A 21,656-nucleotide genomic window follows, 5' to 3' on the forward strand; every position below is an offset into this window, starting at 1 on the left:
ATTGGGCACCTGCAAGTGCTGTTTTGATATCTACAAAGTATCTTCAAGGGCACCCTCCCCATATTAGCAGCAACATAACACAACCATTTTGTGCTATCCATGAAGTTGCGAAATGCAATTGTGCATATGCTGCTCAAATAGTACATGTCTTAATTGCAGCGCCTGTGAGGTTTTCTTGTTAGAGACTCACAATGCACTATAATTTTACAGTTGTACCTAAGTGATTGTTATCTGCTATGAATATATTAATAGCATATTTTGTTTAGATACAGATGTTTTTCTGGAAATAATAATAATAATGCATAATAATATGATTGGCAAAACAAACAAAAAACCCTTACTATTCAGTAATATTACAATGCACTCGGCTTGCACTTAGCACTGTGTGTGTGTGTGAATTAAATTCCTGGGACAACTTGATAGAACTAATTCTCATCTTGGGTTTATGCTTACCTCAGGCAACAAATCGGCTACTTGAGGTTGTCAATCCCTCTCTGCCTCTGTAAGTTTTGCTGAATTACTCAAGAGTTTGCCTGTCAGGCTGTAATAGTGAAGGTACTCATTTCACAAGGACTTGGGTGTTTCCACTGCCTCATTTTTATAAAGTTTCCTGATATCAGGACGAAGGGAGTCAATAAGTCCTCTCAATACAGTCAAACATTTAACAGATTCTCCATTACATGGATCTGTGTAATTTCTTTAATACAAAGTTAAGCAGTGTTGACAGGTCCTATTTTAGCTGATATATTTTCTTTCACTGACATGGTGTAAAGAACCTACCCCATGCCTTGGGCTGAAAACCTCCCTGCTCCTCTTCCTCTGCCACGTCCAAATCCTGTGGGAAGGAAAGAGCCTCGTTTAAGGGTGAAAGGTCGATAAGCTGAACATTCAGTTCCCAAGGTTTCAGGAGGGGGAGTCAACTTGAGATAGTAGGGTTCAGCCATTTCTCCTCTTCTCATTTCCTTCAGAAACAGCACACTCTCTTCTTAATCAAGGAAGCAAGACAACATGACAGCAGAAAAGAAACTCTTTTTCTATCCTCTTCATAAATACCTAGAGGGAAAGCCTGATAGTGGCAGTGTGGTGCAGTGGTTAGAGGACTGGGAGTCCAGAGTTGACATCCCCACTCAGCCATGAAGAGTGACCTTGGAATAGCCACTGTCTCTTCACATAACCTACCCCACAGGGTTGCTGTGGGGATAAAATGGGATGGGGCAGAACTTATTCTTTTACCCTGCAGCTGCAAGAAAAGGAGACTGGGGGAGAGTTATCTTTTAAAGAAGCTAGATCCAGTTTGAAAACAAACCCCTTTGTTATATGTCAATACTGAAGCTGTAAGTATATGAGATTTCAGCCAGACCCTGAAACCTATTTTCCAACCTGCAAGCTCTCTACAACTTGCAGGTTAGGATCCAATGATTCTCACCCTCACCCACTGTGCCTCAGTCCCCAGGACCGACTTATATGGTCTTCAGTCCTATAACTAGGGAACTATACACTCTCCCCAGACTCTTACTCTAATGTTGGCCCCTCTGCATGAAAGCTTGGTACTATGAGCCAGCTAAAATTACAGACGTCTGCTGGCCAGCTGGGATGTGAGCAGGTTAGGAAAGGATAAGAAAAGTTTTACTTCAAACAAACCCCTTCCTCCTGTACCCACAATGTCATCACAAGCCCCCCACCCACCTGCTTGTTCTTTTTGCAGTCTTCCAGCAAAACAATCTCTCCATCTATTAAAATACTACACTGTTATCACTAGTCTACAAGGACAACATCTTCACAGCTGCACTAATTTGAAACACTGAATTGAAGACAGCCTAACCAAACACATTTCTGCTTCCTGAATTCTACAAAGGCTGCTTTTAATCATGTGGTCTGGAAGAGCCACCAACACACCAACCAAGGGTGATAAACTGGACCCAAAATGCAAAATGGATTAGATGTTTAAAAGTGCAGGTACAAGCTTAAAAATGCAGGCAGAAGCTATTGGTCTTCAAGCCTCAGCATTTAACTAGGCCATGCCCTCAACATGGACACAGTTTTACAATACAAGCCACATGTGAAAGGGTGATGACATGCTTCAGCTATGAAATACAGCAGGGTATTCTTCTACATGTTTTTTTAAAGATATTCCCTGAACTGAAAGTATTTCAGGCTTATCTTGCATCAACTGCAAAGGAGGTGCTGGTTTTCAGCAATGTCCCAGGATATTCTTAAGCAGGAAGCACAAAGATCCTAGTGCTTATGCCAGTAGTTAGGCCACATTCACATGGACAAAATGCAAACAACACTCAGGTCCTGCTTGCGGGATTCCCCTAGACACTGGTTAGCCACTGTGAGAACAGACTACTGGGCTAGATGGTTGCCTGCATGGCTCATAAGTCCTGCAGCCCTTTAGGGGCAAGAAAAAGAATTATCAGGCAAGTAGAGCACAGGGATGGAGGGTGGAGAGCTCTTAACAGAAGCTATTTCTTGCAAGGTTCCTTTTTCAAGGAGAAGGGAAAACAAAAATATTCATAGGTTTGTCTTACCTCTCCCTCTGCTACGTTTCCCACGATCAGAAGGCCTCTCTCCTTGGCTGTTATCCACTCCATTCTCCTCTACTCTAACTAGATGTGGGAGGAGAGATACAGAAAGCAAAACGTTACTATATACAATTTGAATGCTTGCCCTCTCAATCCGACTTTTTGTTTTTCAACTGCGCAGGAGACAGAATCACACAGCAAGAAAGGGTGAGGGGTCCTAACAAGATACAAGGATTTGGACTTGCAGGTGCTACTCTGCCTGTTAGCCGAAGCCTCGGTTCACTGAGAAGCCTACAGAGATAAATGGTTTGATGATATCATGCCTAAATCTTTCCACAAGCTCCTGCCTTGAATATAAAATGTCTTTCCTTTTATCAAGCTATGTATTTTAGGACTCTGTGTTTAATATGCACGGCACTGGCCTTGTTTTTATACTGTGTTGCTGTTTTAGAGTGTGTGTTTAAGAGTGATGAGCATTTACTGTTTTTGAATATTTGTGAGCAGCTTTAACAGCTCCTTTGAGGTTGAAGAGTGAGCAGGCTATGTGCCCATATTAAAATATTTGATCAGCTTTCAGACATTTTTCATGTGCCCATACTCAATACAGAAAACACACCCCAATATTATTCGTATTATTGTTTGAAGAGGAGAAAAGTGTCATTAAACCAAGCCAGTATCAGGTTCTTAAGGCCGTATAAAATGTACCCAAACTAGGCAAATCCTTTTGTTGAAGAGAAACAGCTCTGCGTGCATAGTTTGTGGTTCTTCCCCCAGTGCTCTACTGCAAACATACAACAAAGCAACTCAAGCACAACACGCTCCTCTGTGAACGCAAAGGCAAACTAAGGCAACCGCGTTCCTAGGAGCAAGGTGCCTGCGCTTACACTCTCGACCACGGCTGCCCCCTCTTCCTCGTCTGCTGGAACTTCCCCGTCCACGGCTCACTTCTCTGTCCCCTCGCTTTTCTCTGTTCTCTTTGTTTTCTGAACTCTCTTTTCCAAGACTTTTCTTCTTTCCTCCCACTGTCTCCCACGAAGTCTATTTGGGTGGAGAAGGAAAACACAGAACAATTCAAAAGGGGTTTAAAGACTGCCTTGAGAATATCTTCCAGTGTAAAACCTCTAAGCTCTATGGGAACCTTTTACAGCCCTTCAGACATGCAAGGTCCATTGTCAAACAAAGCCTTGGGGGCACCTGCAAAGCCTAGAAACCATCAACACTAATCCAGCATCCTTGAAACGGAATTAATCCCTGTGGCATTTTAATGGCAAAGCATTTTTACAGGGACAAACTTTGTGGCATTAAAACAGGGTCTTAACATTATTTACTTATTTGTTTAAACTGTAAATAGGCAAATCAAGATCCAGACCTCACACACCCCAAAATACTATAGTCCTGATTAAAATCACCCCTCTCATCCATGGCTATTTGGCACATGAGTGAGGCTATCACTCATGCCATATAGTATCAGAGGTGGGTTGCTGTTTTTTGGCAAAAGCCTGGTTATCTACTTTTTTAAAAAGTCCATACAACGTTAAACCACATGTTTAATACTATGTAAGTGTTTGGCTCATAGCCTCTTTCCTTACTATTAATGACTAAGGCAGGACATATTTAGGCCCATTTCATAAGCAGGTATCAACTTGCCCACGATCATCAGCACAACTGTGTCTGAGAAGGGGATGGAACCCAGAACTGAAATCTACCTCCCCACCCTCTTATATCAGCCTTCCCTAACCTTGGGTCTCTAGATATTGTTGGACTATAACCCACAACATCCCCCAGCAAGCATGGCCAGTGGACAAGGGGCATGGGGGTGAAGCCCAGTTGCACCTGGGCTATGCTAATATCTCATGACTGACTTTGGTATTGTATCCCAACTTGTCTTGAGACACATTCCCGGATTACAGATTCGGGTACAAAACCCTACCATTATACTAGGCTGTCTCATTTCATGTGGCCCCCATGGATGGTGGAAGTGGGGATTTTTTTGACTGCTCGAGTCTTGCAACAACTGACAACACTCAATGTTCAACGATAAAGGGGGGAAATTTCCCAGAATATCTTGTCTATTGGTTCTTGAGTTGTGGCACATGCGTTTGCTGGTTAAGCAGCAAGAATTGGCGGGCGGGGAGGTGAGTTTTGCTGCTTTTTTGGACTAATTTGTACTTTATTTTTATCCACTTTCCAGGCAAATACTGTCTCCAAAAATGTCTCATATCAGTTCAAACAAAAACGAGATGCTGTTCCACAAGACACAAATGAGAAGGGAGTGGAGGGAGAAGGCGGAAGGAGGAGATCAGTCTGACAATGCCAATGGTGGTATATAAATATCGACTGAAAATCCAGTTGGTGCCAGGCTAGTCTTCACTTGAGAAAGACATGCCCAGAGCTTTGTCACTCAATTATTAATTCAGAATGAATGTAACATAAAGGTATTTGCTTGATCTGCATAGCTTAACCAGAATTACAAGGCGAATATCCTGGCCCAGCCAGTGCTGGTCAAAGAGCAAAGCATAAATCCTAGCAAAATATACCAAGAAAAATATATGCACGTCTCAAAGTGACTTGGCTACCAAAATGCTTTCCACCAATGTCATCTCTCCCCAACCCCCAACTCAACAGCCAATTTGCCAGCGAGCAAACGAGAACCTAAATGAATCTTTCCTGCACCCACTAAGAGGCTCAAAAAACTTTTGCTTTTCTTAGGTTCCAAGGAAAGCGAATCCCCTCTGATGCTGGCTCAAGGAGCACTTGGGGTGGGGAATGAGATTTAGGTTCCACCCCCTAACAGTGTGCAAATCAGCCCAGAACATGACGGGGAGGAAATACCAGCTGTTTTTATCCTAGAAAGTCCTGATTTAGGTAGTGTACAGTCTCACTCCAGATATGAGAGTGAGACTATGAAGAAGACTTGTGTCTCTGTTGTCCCAATTCAAAACGTTGATAGTAAGCTCAAGAGGGTATCACAGGCCCTCACAAACATATAGTGATAGGTTTTCTTGTTTTATCGTAATAAAGCAGGCAGAGAGCTCTCCACCCTCATTCTACACATAGCGAGCCACAAAGGTCAGAAGTGGGGCTGATTTCTTATCGAAATTCTACAGGGCAGAAGAAATAGTAGAGGAGTATAAGCTGCTGAACACAGAATTCAGCTTTCAGAGAATCTGAGCTCCTATTTTTCAAGAAAGCAGCATGTTCCTACACCTTATTTTGCAAACAGATACTTGAGTGTGTGGGGGCAATGCCTACTAATATCTCAGAAGCCAGAGAGGTGGTTGAAAAATTATAGAATTGTAGGGCTGGAAGGGACCCTGAGAGTCATCTAGTCCACCCCCTGCAATGCAGGAATCTCCTCTAAAGCATCCATGACACATGGCCATCCAACATCTGCTTAAAAACCTCCAATGAATAAGAGTCCACAACCTCCCTATGGAGTCCATTCCACTTTCTAACAGTTCCCAAAATAAAGGTGGGGGGAGCAGCTTAAAATACCCCGTACAATTCATTGTCCTCCATAACTAGCAAAACTGGAATTAGGGAAGAAAGAAAAAAGTAAATTTGGAAGCTTTAGTTTTCTTGGGGCCTTATTTTTTAAAACCTCAAACACAGTCCTATGCAGGAATAGTCAAAGTTACATTTGAGTGCCGCAGTTGAGCATTTGCATACACCTTCACATTACAGAACCCTGGTATCAAGGGTCAGGGATAATTCATCCTAAGCAGGCACACAAGTTAAGTGCTTTGCCAGTTTTCCGGGGCAGACCTCCAGTTCACCTGCTCCTTTAGACTTAGAGACTTCCAGGCTCTCCAGATCCAGGGTCAATATCCTGTTTGTCTGAAAAAAAACTGCATCAGAAATTCTAACTGGTAGCAGGACAGAAAGATGAATCTAGGTGATAATTACAGTGGATTGCTTTTTAGCATGTGGCACTCTAAAACAGGGGTGGGCAGGAGGTAGATAGTAAAACAGGGGTAGATTAGGGTTCTGCCAGTAAATTTGCAGTGGCTCAGCTTGGATTCTGACACCAAATTATTTAATAAGAACAACAAGAACTTTTCCTCCCTTCTAAATTAGGCTGCTGAGCTGAAGAAAAGTGGCTGGAGGGGTGAATTTATGGGGGAGAGCAGATTTTACTGTAAGCTCAGTCCTGGTACTGAAAACAATTTCCTGGGCTCAAAATGAGGAATCCCCTACAAAGAATCCTTTTCCTGAATTATGAGGTTATTGCCCCCCTCCCCGCCACTATTTTATACCTGGCTTTGGCTGGTGGATCTCAGGGTTCTAGTAAAATTAACTGGATCCTCACAAGCCTGGTCTGCAGACTCCAGTACCTGAACAAACTTTTGCAGGACGCAAGTCTAAGGAACTGAGGCAGATAATGGTGATGAGGGATGAATTTCTAGGCCTAACAGACAAAATAAAAACTGACAAAACACCAGGTCTGAATGGCATCCACCTGAGAGTTATCAAAGAACTCAAATGTGTAATTGCTGAACTTCTAACAAAATGTAACTTGTTCCTCAGATACTTAACTGGAAAACTGGTGAAAAGTATTGGTAAAGATAAAATAACCAAGCACAGAGAAGAACAAGCCTTGAGGAAGCTGAGCCAGCATGGCTTTTGCAATGGGACGTCCTGTCTCATGAACCTATTCAGAATTATTTGAGAGTATCAACAAGCATACAGATAGAGGTGATCCAGTTGGCATAGTGCACTTGGACTTTCCAATAGCTTTCAACAAAATACTTCACCAAAACTCCTGATTTGAGTAAGCTTACTAGTCATGGAATAAGAAGAGAGACTTTCTTGTGGACCGGTGAGTGGTTAAGTAACAGGAAACAAAGAGTAGGAAAAAATGGACAGTCCTCCAAACGGAGAGACGTTGAAAGTGGAGTCCTGCAAGGATCAGTATTGGTAAGGTAAAGGTAAAGGTACCCCTGCCCGTACGGGCCAGTCTTGACAGACTCTGGGGTTGTGCGCCCATCTCACTTAAGAGGCCAGGGGCCAGCGCTGTCCGGAGACACTTCCGGGTCACGTGGCCAGCGTGACATCGCTGCTCTGGCGAGCCAGAGCCGCACACGGAAACGCCGTTTACCTTCCCGCTAGTAAGCGGTCCCTATTTATCTACTTGCACCCAGGGGTGCTTTCGAACTGCTAGGTTGGCAGGCGCTGGGACCGAGCAACGGGAGCGCACCCCGCCGACCTTTCGATCAGCAAGCCCTAGGCGCTGAGGCTTTTACCCACAGCGCCACCCGCGTCCCTTTTTCAGTATTGGTACCTATGCTTTTTAATCTGTTCATAAACAATCTAGAGCTAAGGTTGAGCAGTGAGGTGGCCAGGTCTGCTGAAGATACTAAACTGTTCAAGGATATTAAAACAAAAAGACTGAAATGTTCCCAAAGCACCTCTCCAAACAGAGATCATTAGGATAGCAACTGAAAAATAAAACTTCCAATATTATAATATCACTATACAATCTATGGTGTAACGACATTTAGAATACTGTTTATACAGTTCTGGTCACCTCTACTGGTGTGCTATGGGGTAATGTTATCACCTAAGACTAAAGAGCATCAGAAATTGATACACAGAGATGTTATTGTTGTGACAAGTCAAGGCACCACTTTGTGACTGTGATGTCACGCAGCAAAATAACCTCAGGCTACTTAAAATTCACCAGCTCTTTCCAGTGTTTAATTTCTTGGAAAATTCTTGACAGCAGGGCTCAAATCTGTTTTTTGCCAGTGATAGACAACTGAATTTCTTCCAGTTAACTGAGTGAGCTGGGGGCCAATTTCAGAGTTTCACTAGTTTTAAAGGTTTTGAAACATACATATAACAAAGTTGTTTCTAAAACCTAAGTATTTGACATCTTTCTTAGTTTGGCCACAGCTTTTCATTCCCCAATGAAAAGCAGGAAGTCTCCATGTGTTAACTCTTCAGGCAAGGCTACTCTCAAGGCTTAAGAAAAGGATCTAGAGTCCTTACTGTGTCAGAGTTCCCTTCCAGCAAGATATTGATTGCTCTGTTTACATCTCCATTACAGTCATGTAGAGCCACTATGCAATCATCCTGATTCTTCCCAGTCACTTCCATAAGCTGGAAAAAAACACAAATATATGAGTCATGTTAAAGAGACCTTGATAACACAAAAAAGGGAGTCCAGGCAACAAGTGGAAAAATAGGTTAAAAATATACCTACAATTATATATATACACACACACCATCCCAAAGGCACTGAGTGGGTAGCAATACAAGTTGCCCCACGCCTCAGACAAGCTCTGCATGGGCCTGGTTATAGCGCTGTATTCAGCTAAGTTTCAGTCAGAGTGGACCCACTGAAATGAATGGATCCAAGTTAAATGAATGAATCCAAGTTAATCATGGTCATTAATTTCAGTGAGTCTACTCTGACTGAAACTTAGCTGAATACAGTTCATAATTATTATTATTCAAGCTCAAGTTTTAGTAAGCAAGTGGACTTGAAACAGGCCTGAAGTAGCAAAGTGTATTCTCCACCAGTCCATGAAAGCCAACCTGCCCACTCACCAGGGACAGGGGGAAAAACAGATACCTGTTTCACTTTATCCTCAAAGTCTGCATCGTTCTTATCATAGATCATCTGAGCAAGGCGAATTTGTTCCGCTGTTGCCTGGGAAGCACAAACAGATTGGTTATGGAAATACACACGCAAAGCCAAAATTTTCCCCAAATGCTTGAGTCTCCCGCAATTTGTTCTTTTGTTCCGGGGTGTGGAACCTGCAGCATTCCAGATACAGGTTAATTACAACTCCCATCGTCCCCTGGCCATGCTGACTAGGGTGGATGGGAATTGGAGTCGAACAAAACCTGGAAGTCTACTGGTTCCCCCCTTCTGTTTTATTTTTAACTCCATGGGAAGAAACACTGAGGCATCCTTTTCCTATCTAACAAGTCCAAACTCCAGATTGCAGGCAAATGTAAGAAAAAAAAGCAACCAGTGCCGATCCCTCACAAAACAGTTCTTAAAGCAGATAATTTAGCATTGAACACAAGACAAAGTTGTTAAGTTTTATCTAAATTATCAAAGGGACCACTGTTCAGGTGCATGGCCTATTATGAGCCCTAATCAGAGAACTACAAACCCTGAATTTCCGGCCCATTTTTTGCCTAATTCTGTCACTCAATCTTTGCACACAATTTAATTCAATAAAGTGTTTATTTCAGAGCACTGGCATGGTTCTGGCTGGTGGAATGGGGCAAGGGGTACTGGTATTTCCTCACTCCCCAAACAGGAATCCTGTGATAATGCCAGTGTAAGTAATGAATAATTGTTTTTTGATCCAGTTACATTACTGAGCATTGTGTCATTCATCACTGGCAGTTCTGAAATGTGAGCTACAGAAAACTTTATTTATTCTTTTAAGTTTTAAAAATTCATTTAAAATTTGAGTAAAATTTGAACTTTTAGTTAGAGCAAAATTTGAAAGGCTATGGGTTTGCAATCCTAGACTGGATGGTAGGCACTGCTAATTCAAGTAGATAAGATGAATCTTATGGGCTGTCATGTGTATAAATCCAATGAGCAATGGTACAGTGGTGCCCCGCAAGACGAACGCCTCGCAAGACGAAAAACCCGCTAGACGAAAGGGTTTTCCGTTTTGGAGGTGCTTCGCAAAACGAATTTCCCTATGGGCTTGCTTCGCAAGAAGAAAGCCCATAGGGAAATCTCGGGGGACCTCTTTTAAATGCTAGCGGTGGGGAGCAAAGCCTTTCCCCCCCTCTCCGGCCTTCAGAAGAGGTCCAGGAAGGCCGGCGGGGGCCGAAAGGCTTTGCTCCCCACCGCCAGCATTTTAAAAGCAGTCCGGGATAGCAGGGAAGCGCTTCCCACTATCCCGGATGGCTTTTGAAGGCAGGCAGGGGGGAGCAAAGACTTTTGCCCCCCGCCCGCCTTCAGAAGAGGTCCTGGACCTCTTCTGAAGGCGGGCGGGGGGCAAAAGTCTTTGCTCCCCCCTGCCTGCCTTCCGGGAGAGCGGAGAAATGCAGCGCTTTCTCCGCTTTCCCGGACGGCTTTTGAAGGCAGGCGGCGGGGGGGAGTAAAGACTTTCACCCCCCACTGGCCTTCAGAAGAGGTCCTGGACCTCTTCTGAAGGCCGGCGGGGGGCAAAAGTCTTTGCTCCCCCCCTGCCTGCCTTCCGGGAGAGCGGAGAAACGCAGCTCTTCTGGGACCTCTTCTGAAGGCCGGTGGGGGGCGAAAGTCTTTGTCCCCCCTGCCTGCCTTCCCAGGGGCTTTTAAATCGCCCCGGGACAGCGGAGAATTCCTCCGCTGTACCGGGGCGATTTTAAAATGCTGGCGGGCAGCAGCGCTGCCGCCCGCCAGCATTTTAAGATCACCCCAGACAGCGGAGAAGTCCTCCACTGTCCCGGGGTTTTTAAAATGCTGGTGGGCGGCAGCGAAGGCTTCGCTGCCGCCCGCCAGCATTTTAAAATCGCCCCGGGAGCAGAGAAGTCTCCGCTGTCTGGGGTGATCTTAAAATGCTGGCGGGCGGCAGCGCTGCTGCCCGCGAAGCCTTCGCTGCCGCCCACCAGCATTTTAAAAACCCCGGGACAGCGGAGGACTTCTCCGCTGTCTGGGGTGATCTTAAAATGCTGGCGGGCGGCAGCGCTGCTGCCCGCCAGCATTTTAAAATCGACCCGGGAAGTCTCCGCTGTCCCGGGGGCTTTTAAAATGCTGGGGGACGGCAGCGAAAGCTTCGCTGCCGCCCGCGAGCATTTTAAGACCGCCCCGGGACAGCGGAGAAGTCTCCGCTGTCCCGGGAAGGCGGGGGGGGGGAGCAAAGACATTCGCCCCCCACCGGCCTTCAGAAGAGGTCGGGGGACAGACTGTCCCCGGACCTGGTCTGAAGGCGGTTTCCATAGGAACGCATTAATTGATTTTTAATGCATTCCTATGGGAAACCGTGCTTCGCAAGACGAAAAACTCGCAAGACGAAAAGACTTGCGGAACGAATTAATTTCGTCTTGCGAGGCACCACTGTATTTTCAACATCGTTGCTTGATCCTGATTAATTATTACAGTTAAGAATTACCGATACATGGATCCAGAATGTCCACATCCCTACCTGTACTACTGGTTTCTGTGGTTGCGTCAGCTGCGTGGCTGAAATCTGCACTTTGTCTCGAGTGCCCCGGGTACGTTCACTGCCCACCGAAGTCATCATATACAGTATATACAAAACAACGTATGTACAAAATAGAAAATCTGAAAACAGAGAGGAAAAATCCAGCTGAGTTAAGCACTGTTCCTAATATGAAAAACTGGCATAAATGACTGTATACAGGTTAACACAAAAGAGAGCTAATTATGTTCATATCCCAAGTAGCAATGTGACAATCTTTTTTCTTTTCTTTTTTTGCACACATGGGAAGTAGAAATGCATTTCCTAAAAAGTTTGGCAAGGCGCTGCCTCTAAACTCCTATCTGCAGAGGAGGTGGGGGCCAGGGTCCAAAAAGCTACTTTGCTTGAACACTGAGAGATCTCAGACTTCCTTTCCTTGAATAAGAGGCTCAGGTGACATTTTAAAAGCTGCTTTAGGAACCTACCCCAACTTTAAAAGTGGTTTCCCATGCAGCACAGAAGTTGAGCTGTCTAGAAATTGCAAGCCCAAAATCCACATGAAGAAAGAAAATGGGTTGTGGGTTGTTTGCATCTTTTGTACCTAAAGCTTTCCTTTAATGTGGTTCATATCAGCTGCTACCACATGAGATTAATGAGATGACTCCCATCAAGGGTTCTTCACCACAAAGGGTGGGGGGACATCTGAATTAACTCTGTTTCTACATTATCCAAGGCCTTAACTCCTTTTAATATCAGTTCAAATGGCAAGTACAGTTGTACCTCTGGTTGCGAACGGGATCCGTTCCGGAGCCCCTTTCGCAACCTGAAAGGAACGCAACCCGCATCTGCGCACGCGCAGGTCTCAATTCACCGCTTCTGCACATGCGCATGACGTCATTTGACATCTGTGCAAAGTAACCCTTTCTGGTACTTCCGGGTCACCGCGGGACACAACTTGAAAAAACGTATCATGAAGCAAATGTAACAAGAGGTATGACTGTGAAGAAAAGTGAGGTACGAGAAAAGTTATGTGATTTAAGAAGAGCTACCTACTCCTATTCCACTTTTTCTAATTGTAAATTCATGTGCTCATATGTGGGGGGGGGGGGCTGCCTCCATTCATCTGAACATAGGTATAATCATGGCTATGGCTGGTCAAAGGGGTCCTTTGACCAAGTGGCTTAGTATCTCCAAATCTGGGACAGCTATTAACCAAATGAAAAACAAGGAAGCCAGTGGGCCTGATGGGATACCTGCTGAAGTCTTCAAAGTGGGTGGAGTTGAACTTACACAACAACTTCACAAGCTCATCAAAAAAATCTGGGAGAGGAGGTCCCAGTGATTGCTTAGGTCAAACCAACACACCAGAAATGAGGAACCTGTGGGATGTTGCCATATGCAAACAGTAACAACTGCAAACACAAACTCGTAACATTTTATCTATCTGAAGAAGTCTTACACAGCATTCTACAGAGTCATCTGACATTTCACTACTGACTCGTGCAGTCTCACCAGCATTCTAACTAGGGCTGACCCAAATGCCTTAGTTTCCTCAATTTCCCAACATTTCATGGATCAGAGAACCAGTGTGGTGTAGTGGTTAAGAGTGGTAGTCTTGTAATCTGGGGAACCGGTTTCGAGTCTCCGCTCCTCCACATGCAGCTGCTGGGTGACCTTGGGCTAGTCACACTTCTCTGAAGTCTCTCAGCCCCACTCACCTCACAGAGTGTTTGTTGTGGGGGAGGAAGGGAAAGGAGAATGTTAGCCGCTTTGAGACTCCTGAAGGGGAGTGAAAGGCGGGATATCAAGTCCAAACTCTTCTTCTTCTTCATCATCATAGGTGGGGTGTGAAAACCCACCCAAAATGTGGGAGTGAAGGACTGGCTCATACGATGACAGGCAAGTACTACCCCATCTTAAAGTCCCGAGAATTTCATTTAGAAGGAAAATCTGACAAAGCTGGGTGTAGCTTTGCACAGTCTTAATTTTAACCTCCTCTTCCAGCTATTAACAAATTTAGCTTTTATTGGCCAAGCCTATATACCCAGCAACTGAAACGTTGAATGCAATAAGGAAAGAATCACTCCAGAGATATGGCAAAACAAACAAACAAACCACCACTTCCTTGAGCTCTTGCATAATTAACTAAAGAGAGCTGCATGTACCTGGAAATGGCTGCAGGATCTGACCCAGAAGACCACATTCCATTATGACCGAACCTGGCAAAGCCCAGCTTGTCTGCTACAGTGGTACCTCGCAAGATGAATGCCTCGGAAGATGAAAAACTCGCAAGACGAAAGAGTTTTTCGTTTTTTGAGTTGCTTCGCAAGACGAATTTCCCTATGGGCTTGCTTGAGTTTGTTTCCTTTTTCTTAAAACCGCTTGAAGAGGTGCAGTTGCGACTTGACCGTGCTTCGCAAGACGAAAAGACTCGCGGAACGAATAAATTTCGTCTTGCGAGGTACCACTGTACTTTGAAGATGATCAAAGATCACTTACTCAGCAGAGTTTTCACTACTTGAGGCCCATTTGCACAAGCCATATAATGTGATAGCAGTATGGAAAGGAAGAGGCATAAAGTGCTGCTTGTGTGATACGATGTGCAGAAAGTCTATAGCTCAAGCTTTTCTGAGGTACTGCTTAATCTAAGACATGAAGCACACCCAATTTGACTGCTCATTTTAAGGCAAGTGAGGGCATTCATAAGGTCACAAATTACTACTGTAATTTTATGCTGCCACTAGAATGTTAAACTGGCCCTATCAACTGGCCCCAATACTTTTGCCAGAACTATTCACATATAAATTTTGTTGTACCTTCACCTTCCACTGAAAGGGCTAGAAATTTGCTCCCTAAAAATCTGCAATGATGCCTAGATTCTGTATCCAAGACCTTTCAAGATTTCTGATGCAATAAGGGCTTACAAGGAGCCAGGTTTTCCCTTTCATTGTGCCATTTCTTCACTGCAGCTTCCACACATTTCTTACCCGTTATCTGCAACCATCTAACCATTCCAAGGCTATTAGAATGTAACTTGTCTGCTCTCTTATTGTAAGGATGTTTTCCCGTTCTTTTGTTTTGGATCTTTTTTGTACTGGAAAGGCAGCTTTAAAAGCTAGAATTGATTTATTGATTTATTCAGGTTGGAGCAGAGGCAATCTGCTTATGACAAGGTTGCTATACAAAATTTTAGGTTATACACACACGCAGCAGACACATACTCCGCAGAAAACCAATCCTTCACCCTTCAAATTTTAGGAAATATTCCCTGGGAAAATTACACATAATTTCAGCACACAGAACAATCCCAAAAAGCCACCTTGGCTCTCCTAATAACTCTAAATATTCCCTCTACAGAATGAAAATATATTGGAGAAACCTTTTCCAATTTCTACCTGGTCCAGGAGGCAGGGCCCAGACTCGCCCAGAACAGCTAAAAGGCTCCTGGGGAGGCCAGAGGGACATTGCTGCTCCCTGCTGCAAAGAGGCTGAGGGCACACTCCACAAGGGGTGTTCGAAAAAGGGTGAGAGGCTGCCAGCTCTGCATGCAAAGGGTGACATAACTAGGCTCCTGAGTCCCACAGAGGTGCCGCAGAAAGAATGCAGTTGGTCAAGGGACCCATGAACTCAAAAAGGTTGAAAACATCTGCCTTAGAGAAAAGAGAGGTGCAGAAATGCATTCTTCCTCTCCCCTGACTCCACCTGAAGAGGAAAGATTGGGTAACATGGGGGTTACTGTATTCATAGCACCATCTCCAGGTCTCAGAATGCAGGCCTCTGGTTCAATTGTGTGTTTTAAGAATTAAAAACAACAACAACAACAACTGCGGAAGATTCCCCTCTTACAAGGTATAGGTCAAGTAGAAGCAAAGAACTGAACATTATAACCATTGTTCTTTTTAAGACACATACTCCTCCTGAACCGGAGCAAGAAAAGCAGGCTCTTACAGAACCTATAATTCCTTTACAATAGTGATGTGTCAAAGGGCAGCATTTTGTACTCCTAAAATATGTTTATAAATGGCATTGCGATGTTCCTGCTAGAGGATGGAAGACTAAAAGCCTATTATTAATGCTCCAGGTCTACTCAACCAAAGGCTACTTTAACATGCAACTCAGTAGTGTGCCTACTACAGGAACAAGCAGGTAATAGTGTTCTTATACCTAGGGTTTGAGCTTTTGAGTTTGGAGAGGGGTAGCACACTGGAAGGAGATTGAGGGGAGAAAAGTGAATCATTGTGTGTGGAAAGAGAAGAGGATCAGTCAAGACCTAAAATCTCAGCTAGAACTCAAGTTCTGGCTATTTTAAGATGGCTGGGTCTGCTTAGCCTGTTTCCTTTAGGCTTCAAGGATGGCATGGATTTTTTCAGAAAAACGAAAAGTATGAGTTGAAAAGTGGGGTGAAGAAATAAGAAACATTTCATACAGTCCCGAAACAATTAAAAAGAAGTCATAGTTTTAAAAAATCAGCTATAGGTTGGCTTAATGTGAACAAACAATATGATGGTGCAACACTTCTGCGATGCTTCTGCTGCACTCCTCCCCTACCCCAGCCACACTCTGGCTTGTTGTGGCGTCCAAGCTGAGGCTTATGGTGTGTTGTTCTCCAAACAAACCATGAGCAGTCACCATGGTTTATTCTTAGCCAACTGCTCATGGCTAAACCATGGGTCTAGGTTTGGACATCACAACAAGACAAAATCCAGCTTTGTTTCCCAGCATCACAACAGCAGCAAGAATAGGCAAGGAGCACAAGAACTTTTCAGCAGCGTATGTGGGCATAAGTGTTGTTTTTAAGCTGTGGTTTAATGCAACATGCAATCTAGCTCAGCCTGTACCCATGGGGCCAGAGACTAAAGATTGTGAGGAGAGAAGGTGGATGTGGTTATTGTTTAACATTTATATTTTGAACCTAGATCTTAGCCTCTATCCACCAGACCATTTTAAATTTCAAGTGAGCCAATAAACCAGTGTCCCTCAGTCGGGTGCCCTCCAAATGTTCTGAACCATGACTCCAAACAGTCCCATTCAGCTGTACTTCAAAACATCTGGAAGGCACCGGATCAGCGAAGGCTAGACGAAGCACTCGGCTTTGAATCCTACTCAAGAAGCCTAAGGCACAACAGCTACATGCAGTTGCTAGGAATTTACATTTAAGAGCAAGATTCTTATAAACCTAACAACGTACAAGGAAACAAAGTGCAGTGAGCCAAGACTAGAACATTGCATGCTTTTGGCAGATGAGGGGAACAATTCGTGTGTGTTCTGCTTACACACAAGCTCATACACTGCACTCTCCTGAACTTTCTAAACTGCTCCCCCTCCCCCTGGAACAAGTTTCAAATATTTCCCCAGAATAGAAGCAGAGAAGCAACGCTTGCTAAAAATAGCCGAGCTGAGGGCTCAGAAGTTAATCGGGAGATCACAGATGACCATACTCCCAATGCCCCTGGCCAAGAAGCATATATCTGCCCCTAATGCACAAAAGTAATGGGCAACATTAGCTGGTTGAAAGACAGAAGAAGGAAGGGACCAAGAGATTCCAACTGCCAATGTCAAAAAAGAACAAAAGGTTTCAGCAGCCAGGGACTAATGCTAGGAAGGTTAGCAGGTCATGTATACGCTACATACACATTAAACTTTTAAGGAACCTTGGGAACTGTTGCTTTGTTAGTGGCATAGGAATGAAAAGGAGCCTCAGCTCCCTCTGCCCCCTAAAAAATAAAACATTTCCCAGGGTTATTTATTTACAGTATTCAGTAAAATGCATACACCACTTGACTGTAAAAAAATAAAACCTCAGAGAGGTTTGCAAAGAGAATAAACCATATTATCAGTAGAAACAGTTAAAAACTACTATTTAAAACATAAAAAACTAAAAATAAATTAGAACACACATAAGCATTCTACATACAGTCATACCTCAGGTTGAAATAGCTTCAGGAGAAGTATTTTCGGGTTGCGCGCTGTGGCGACCCGGAAGTAATGGAGCATGTTATTTCTGGGTTTTGCCGCTCGCGCATGCGCAGACGGTCAAAATGACGTCACGCGCATGCATGGAAGCTGTGAAACGCGACCCACGGACGCGGGTTACGCTCGCTTCTGGATGCGAATGGGGCTCCGGAACGGATCCCGTTCGCATCCAGTGGTACCACTGTATATGGGTAAGCTTGCCTAAACAAAAAATGTTTTTAGCAGGTGTCAAAAAGACTACAGTGCCTGCCTGGTATCAATAAGCAGGGAGTTCCAAAGGGTAGGTGCTGCCACAATGAAGGAACAAGTGGAACAGGTATTATGTGGCACTAGTAACAATGCCAGGTCTGCAGACAGAAGTGGGCAAACTGGTCCCAAGCTAAAAGCAACACCTCTGGTGAATTATTTGATGAAAACCAGCAATCTAATTTAATAAAGTTTGGGTTTCTAGCTTAATTGCTACCACAAGCAAATCCCAGGTATGTTTTTATGCTGTCTTGCTTTATATGACCGACAGAATGTATAATGTTAAGGAATCTCACTAAGTCACATTCCCTTATTTAGGCATCTGGTTGTTACCCATGGTTATTGGGAGCTGGGCATGACTAATCAGTCATCTGCTAGTCAACTCAGTGTTATAAAATATTCTAGGAAGACTTAAAATAAGTCAATAAGGTATGAAAAGTCCTCTTCGGGCTCCAGGGAGGGTCTCCTCGCAAGCCACTAGGGAGGACTCTCCAGCTCTCTCCCACCATTTCCTTGTTTGACTCTATTTATTTCCTGACCTGACGGACACATAAGTGGGATGACACCTGTACTTTCAATATTTACGGAGTTTTGGTACAACACAGCTTAGATGGCACCGTGACAGTGAATCATCCCAATACCACTCCAGACAGCCTGACATCTTGCCAAGTGTTAGGATGAGCTTTGTGCTGATGGGGTTTGCAACTCTGTAAGTGCATGAAATCCAACCCTCAAAGAACTACTTAGCAATCATCTTAAGAGCTGCTGACCAATAAGCACTACTTGAGTGAGAGCGCTCATTCCAAAGGAAAGGTGCAGCACTCTTGCCAAGCATGAGGTCTTCCTTCGAAGCCTCAGGCCCTCTGAATTCATCAATGGAATAAATGGGGCAAACTGGAGGGAAGGGGTTTGCAAACACTTGCATGTTGCTCAAAATGTAGTACAGCTCATTGTTGCCATTCATTCCCGCAGAGAATAGCAAAGTATCAAAACATATATTGTCTTAGGAACACTTTTCCTCAGGAACTTCCTTTCTGAGTACTTTGAAATCCACAAAATGTCCACTAGAACATTTCCTGTGCAAATGCTTTTGAGTTGAAAGAGTTCCCTTGCCATGAAGCTAACAAAGGAGAATAAATCTTTAGGAAACTCCAGCTACCACTGGGAATTTCCTTACACAAGGCAGAACACGCACCACCACCTAGTATCTTTATCCAATGGTTTATAAATACTTACTTTATGAACTCAAGACAATAGCCTGAATCACAATCAATGCTAAACTAAACTAGGGCTTAGGTGTTGGCAGGGTTGCAGAAGCAGGAAAGGAACTGCTTGCTTGCAATGCTCTCAATGTGCAAAGGGACACTTGCTTGTTCCTGCTAAGCCACTGTTTACATTAGTATTAAAAGGTAAAGGACCCCTGGATGGTTAAGTCCAGTCAAAGGCGACTATGCGGCTGCGGCACTCAACCAGACTAGTTGTTCATAAATCATCCTGTATTACACAGAGCTCAGTGGATAAAGCATGGGACAATTAATCTAAGGGTCATGGATTCGAGTCTCCCGTTGGGCAAAAGATTCCTGAGCTGCAAGGGGTAGGACTAGATGACCCTTGGGGTCCCTTCCAACTCTACAGTTCTATGATTCTATGACTACGGAATGGAGCATTGCAGTGCACATTGCTCATTCTTATCACCATGGCACCTTCTGAAGATACCAGGACTTGGGCTGAAAGCAAATTATGCAACAACCTTGCTGAAACTAAGCAGGTCTGGCCTAAAGACTGCCTAGATGGCAGCATGTCCAAGAACACAATGTATGAGTTCTATCATTGAAGAAAGCAAGATACGCATAAATGTAATAAAGAAGACCAAATCAATTGCTCACACTAAAGCTCTCTTGCAAGTAAATAAATAAATGTAAACATGTTTCACTCTCACACATAGCTCTAGGGAGAGAGAGGACTGACAAAAAAAAAATGATGATATAAAACCAGATGTAGACATCACCCCCTACACCTTTTCAAAGTTTTGATGATCAAATTTTCATCTGCAGCAGACACTGAGAAATTCCTGGAATCATTTATTGGACAGTCTCATGCAATTTACTGGCAGAGCGGCAATGCGTTGTAAGTTACGGTAGTTGCTGTAACTCAAGGTGTCATCATAAATGAGTTGAAAAAGCAACTTCATAGGAAGTTTGAATCACATGGATTCATCACTCTAAGCCAGGGGTAGGCAACCTAAGGCCCGGGGGCTGGATGCAGCCCAATTGCCTTCTCAATTCTGCCCGCGGGCAGTCTGGGATTCAGTGTGTTTTTACATGAGTAGAATGTGTGCTTTTATTTAAAATGCATCTCTGGGTTATTTGTGGGGCATAGGAATTCGTTCATTCATTCCCCCCCCCCCAAAGTATAGTCCAGCCCACCACATGGTCTGAGGGACGGTGGACCGGCCCACAGCTAAAAAAGGTTGCTGACCCCTGGACTAGGCTATTAAGATTTTTATTCCGCTCCAATTCAATATGCAAATATACATTTAAAAAGGTAAAAATAATGTACGTATACACATTTTTTAAAAAAAAATGTATATTAAGTATCACTTAGTACAACATCCTTTGTTTGTTCTCAAACTCAAGATGTAAACAATAGCAGCCTAATCACACAGCCCTTGAAAGCCAGCCCCCACCCCCACCCCAAAGTCCTTACCTTAACCTCTCTATGGTCCATCTTCCTCAGTGGCAAGATTGAAGACTAACAACATTTACCTTCCTTTCTATTCTCTGAGACCTACTTGAGGCAAAACCTGATGCACAATGCCAGAGCCATAACTCTGGATTTGTGACATCATTCTGTTGTCACAGTAATTGGCACAAGGTCAGTACTGCAGAATACTCTTCAAATTTAAGACGGAATATTGCCGAAGGCAGGAGAGACCACTGACTGCAAATCAAACCAAAGAAATACAAACGCAACTGGATTTAAGTGGGCAAACAGGGATGTTAAAATTTCCGTTCTACTCCCTGAAAGCCTTATTTTCTCTAACTGTACTCAGCCTAGCCTATTCACTGCTGAATTACTACAGAAGCATGAAACCCTGGCAGATTTCACACCACAGAAGTTGCTTAGCATTTGAAAAGATTTCCAATGACACTAAAAGGTGCTGAAAAAACAGTTTGGGTGGGGAACCTCAGGACCATGGGCCAAACTTGACCTGCAAAGCAGTTTCCCCAAAACCACACCCACCTGCCATCATATGTCATCAAATATGGGGAAGGTGGATGTGGCTGCCAAGGCACCACCAGGAGTCTTAAATTGCACTGGCAAGGGAAAGTGGGCTTTGGCTTTAAGACCCCTGAGCTGATAGGTGGTAGAGTCAAAGCCTGCTGGGTTGGCTCTGCTACTGAGTTCTCTGAAGCCTCGGGTGCTTTAAAGCAGTGTTTACCAACCTTTTCCCGATCACGGCCCCCTTCTGACCTTGTTTCCTTCCTGTGGCCTTCCACCCCGTCCTACCGGTAGAAAGGTAGCAATTTAAATGCTCTGTTTGTTAACAGAACATATTTTATTCATAATTTCTATAATTTATACAACATACAATTTCATAAAATGATAGAAAAATAACAAAATATTGTTGAAGCAGAAAAACACAGCTGGAAGGGACCCCAAGAGTCATCTTTCTAGTGCAACTTTCTAGTGCAATGTAGGAAACTCAGCTAGAGAATCCATGACCAATGGCCATCCAACCTCTGTTTAGAAACCTCCAAGGAAGGAGAACCCAGAACCTCCCAAAGGAGATCCATCTTCAATGTAAACA

At 44.0% G+C, this 21,656-nt stretch overlaps 1 protein-coding gene across 12 annotated transcripts in view; it reads right to left on the bottom strand.

Moving 5' to 3' along the window:
* UBAP2 (ubiquitin associated protein 2) overlaps positions 1-21,656 on the bottom strand; it is a 78,065-nt gene that overhangs the window by 44,366 nt on the left and 12,043 nt on the right. For 7 of the 12 annotated variants that reach the window (XM_083702630.1, XM_083702634.1, XM_083702635.1 and 4 more), the window contains exons 2-7: positions 11,630-11,769; positions 9,103-9,180; positions 8,517-8,627; positions 3,410-3,563; positions 2,532-2,609; positions 781-835 (exon numbers count right to left, since the gene is read on the bottom strand). In XM_083702630.1, the coding sequence (XP_083558756.1) occupies positions 781-835; positions 2,532-2,609; positions 3,410-3,563; positions 8,517-8,627; positions 9,103-9,180; positions 11,630-11,728 (575 nt within the window). In that variant the 5' untranslated portion in view covers positions 11,729-11,769. Of the gene's footprint in view, positions 1-780; positions 836-2,531; positions 2,610-3,409; positions 3,564-8,516; positions 8,628-9,102; positions 9,181-11,629; positions 11,770-20,551; positions 20,683-21,656 lie in introns of those variants that run through there. The other 5 variants (XM_083702625.1, XM_083702627.1, XM_083702626.1 and 2 more) reach the window with 3 other exon arrangements.

The sequence above is a fragment of the Podarcis gaigeae genome (assembly GCF_964106915.1).
Source record: "Podarcis gaigeae genome assembly, chromosome: 11".
In the NCBI taxonomy this organism is placed as follows: domain Eukaryota; kingdom Metazoa; phylum Chordata; class Lepidosauria; order Squamata; family Lacertidae; genus Podarcis; species Podarcis gaigeae.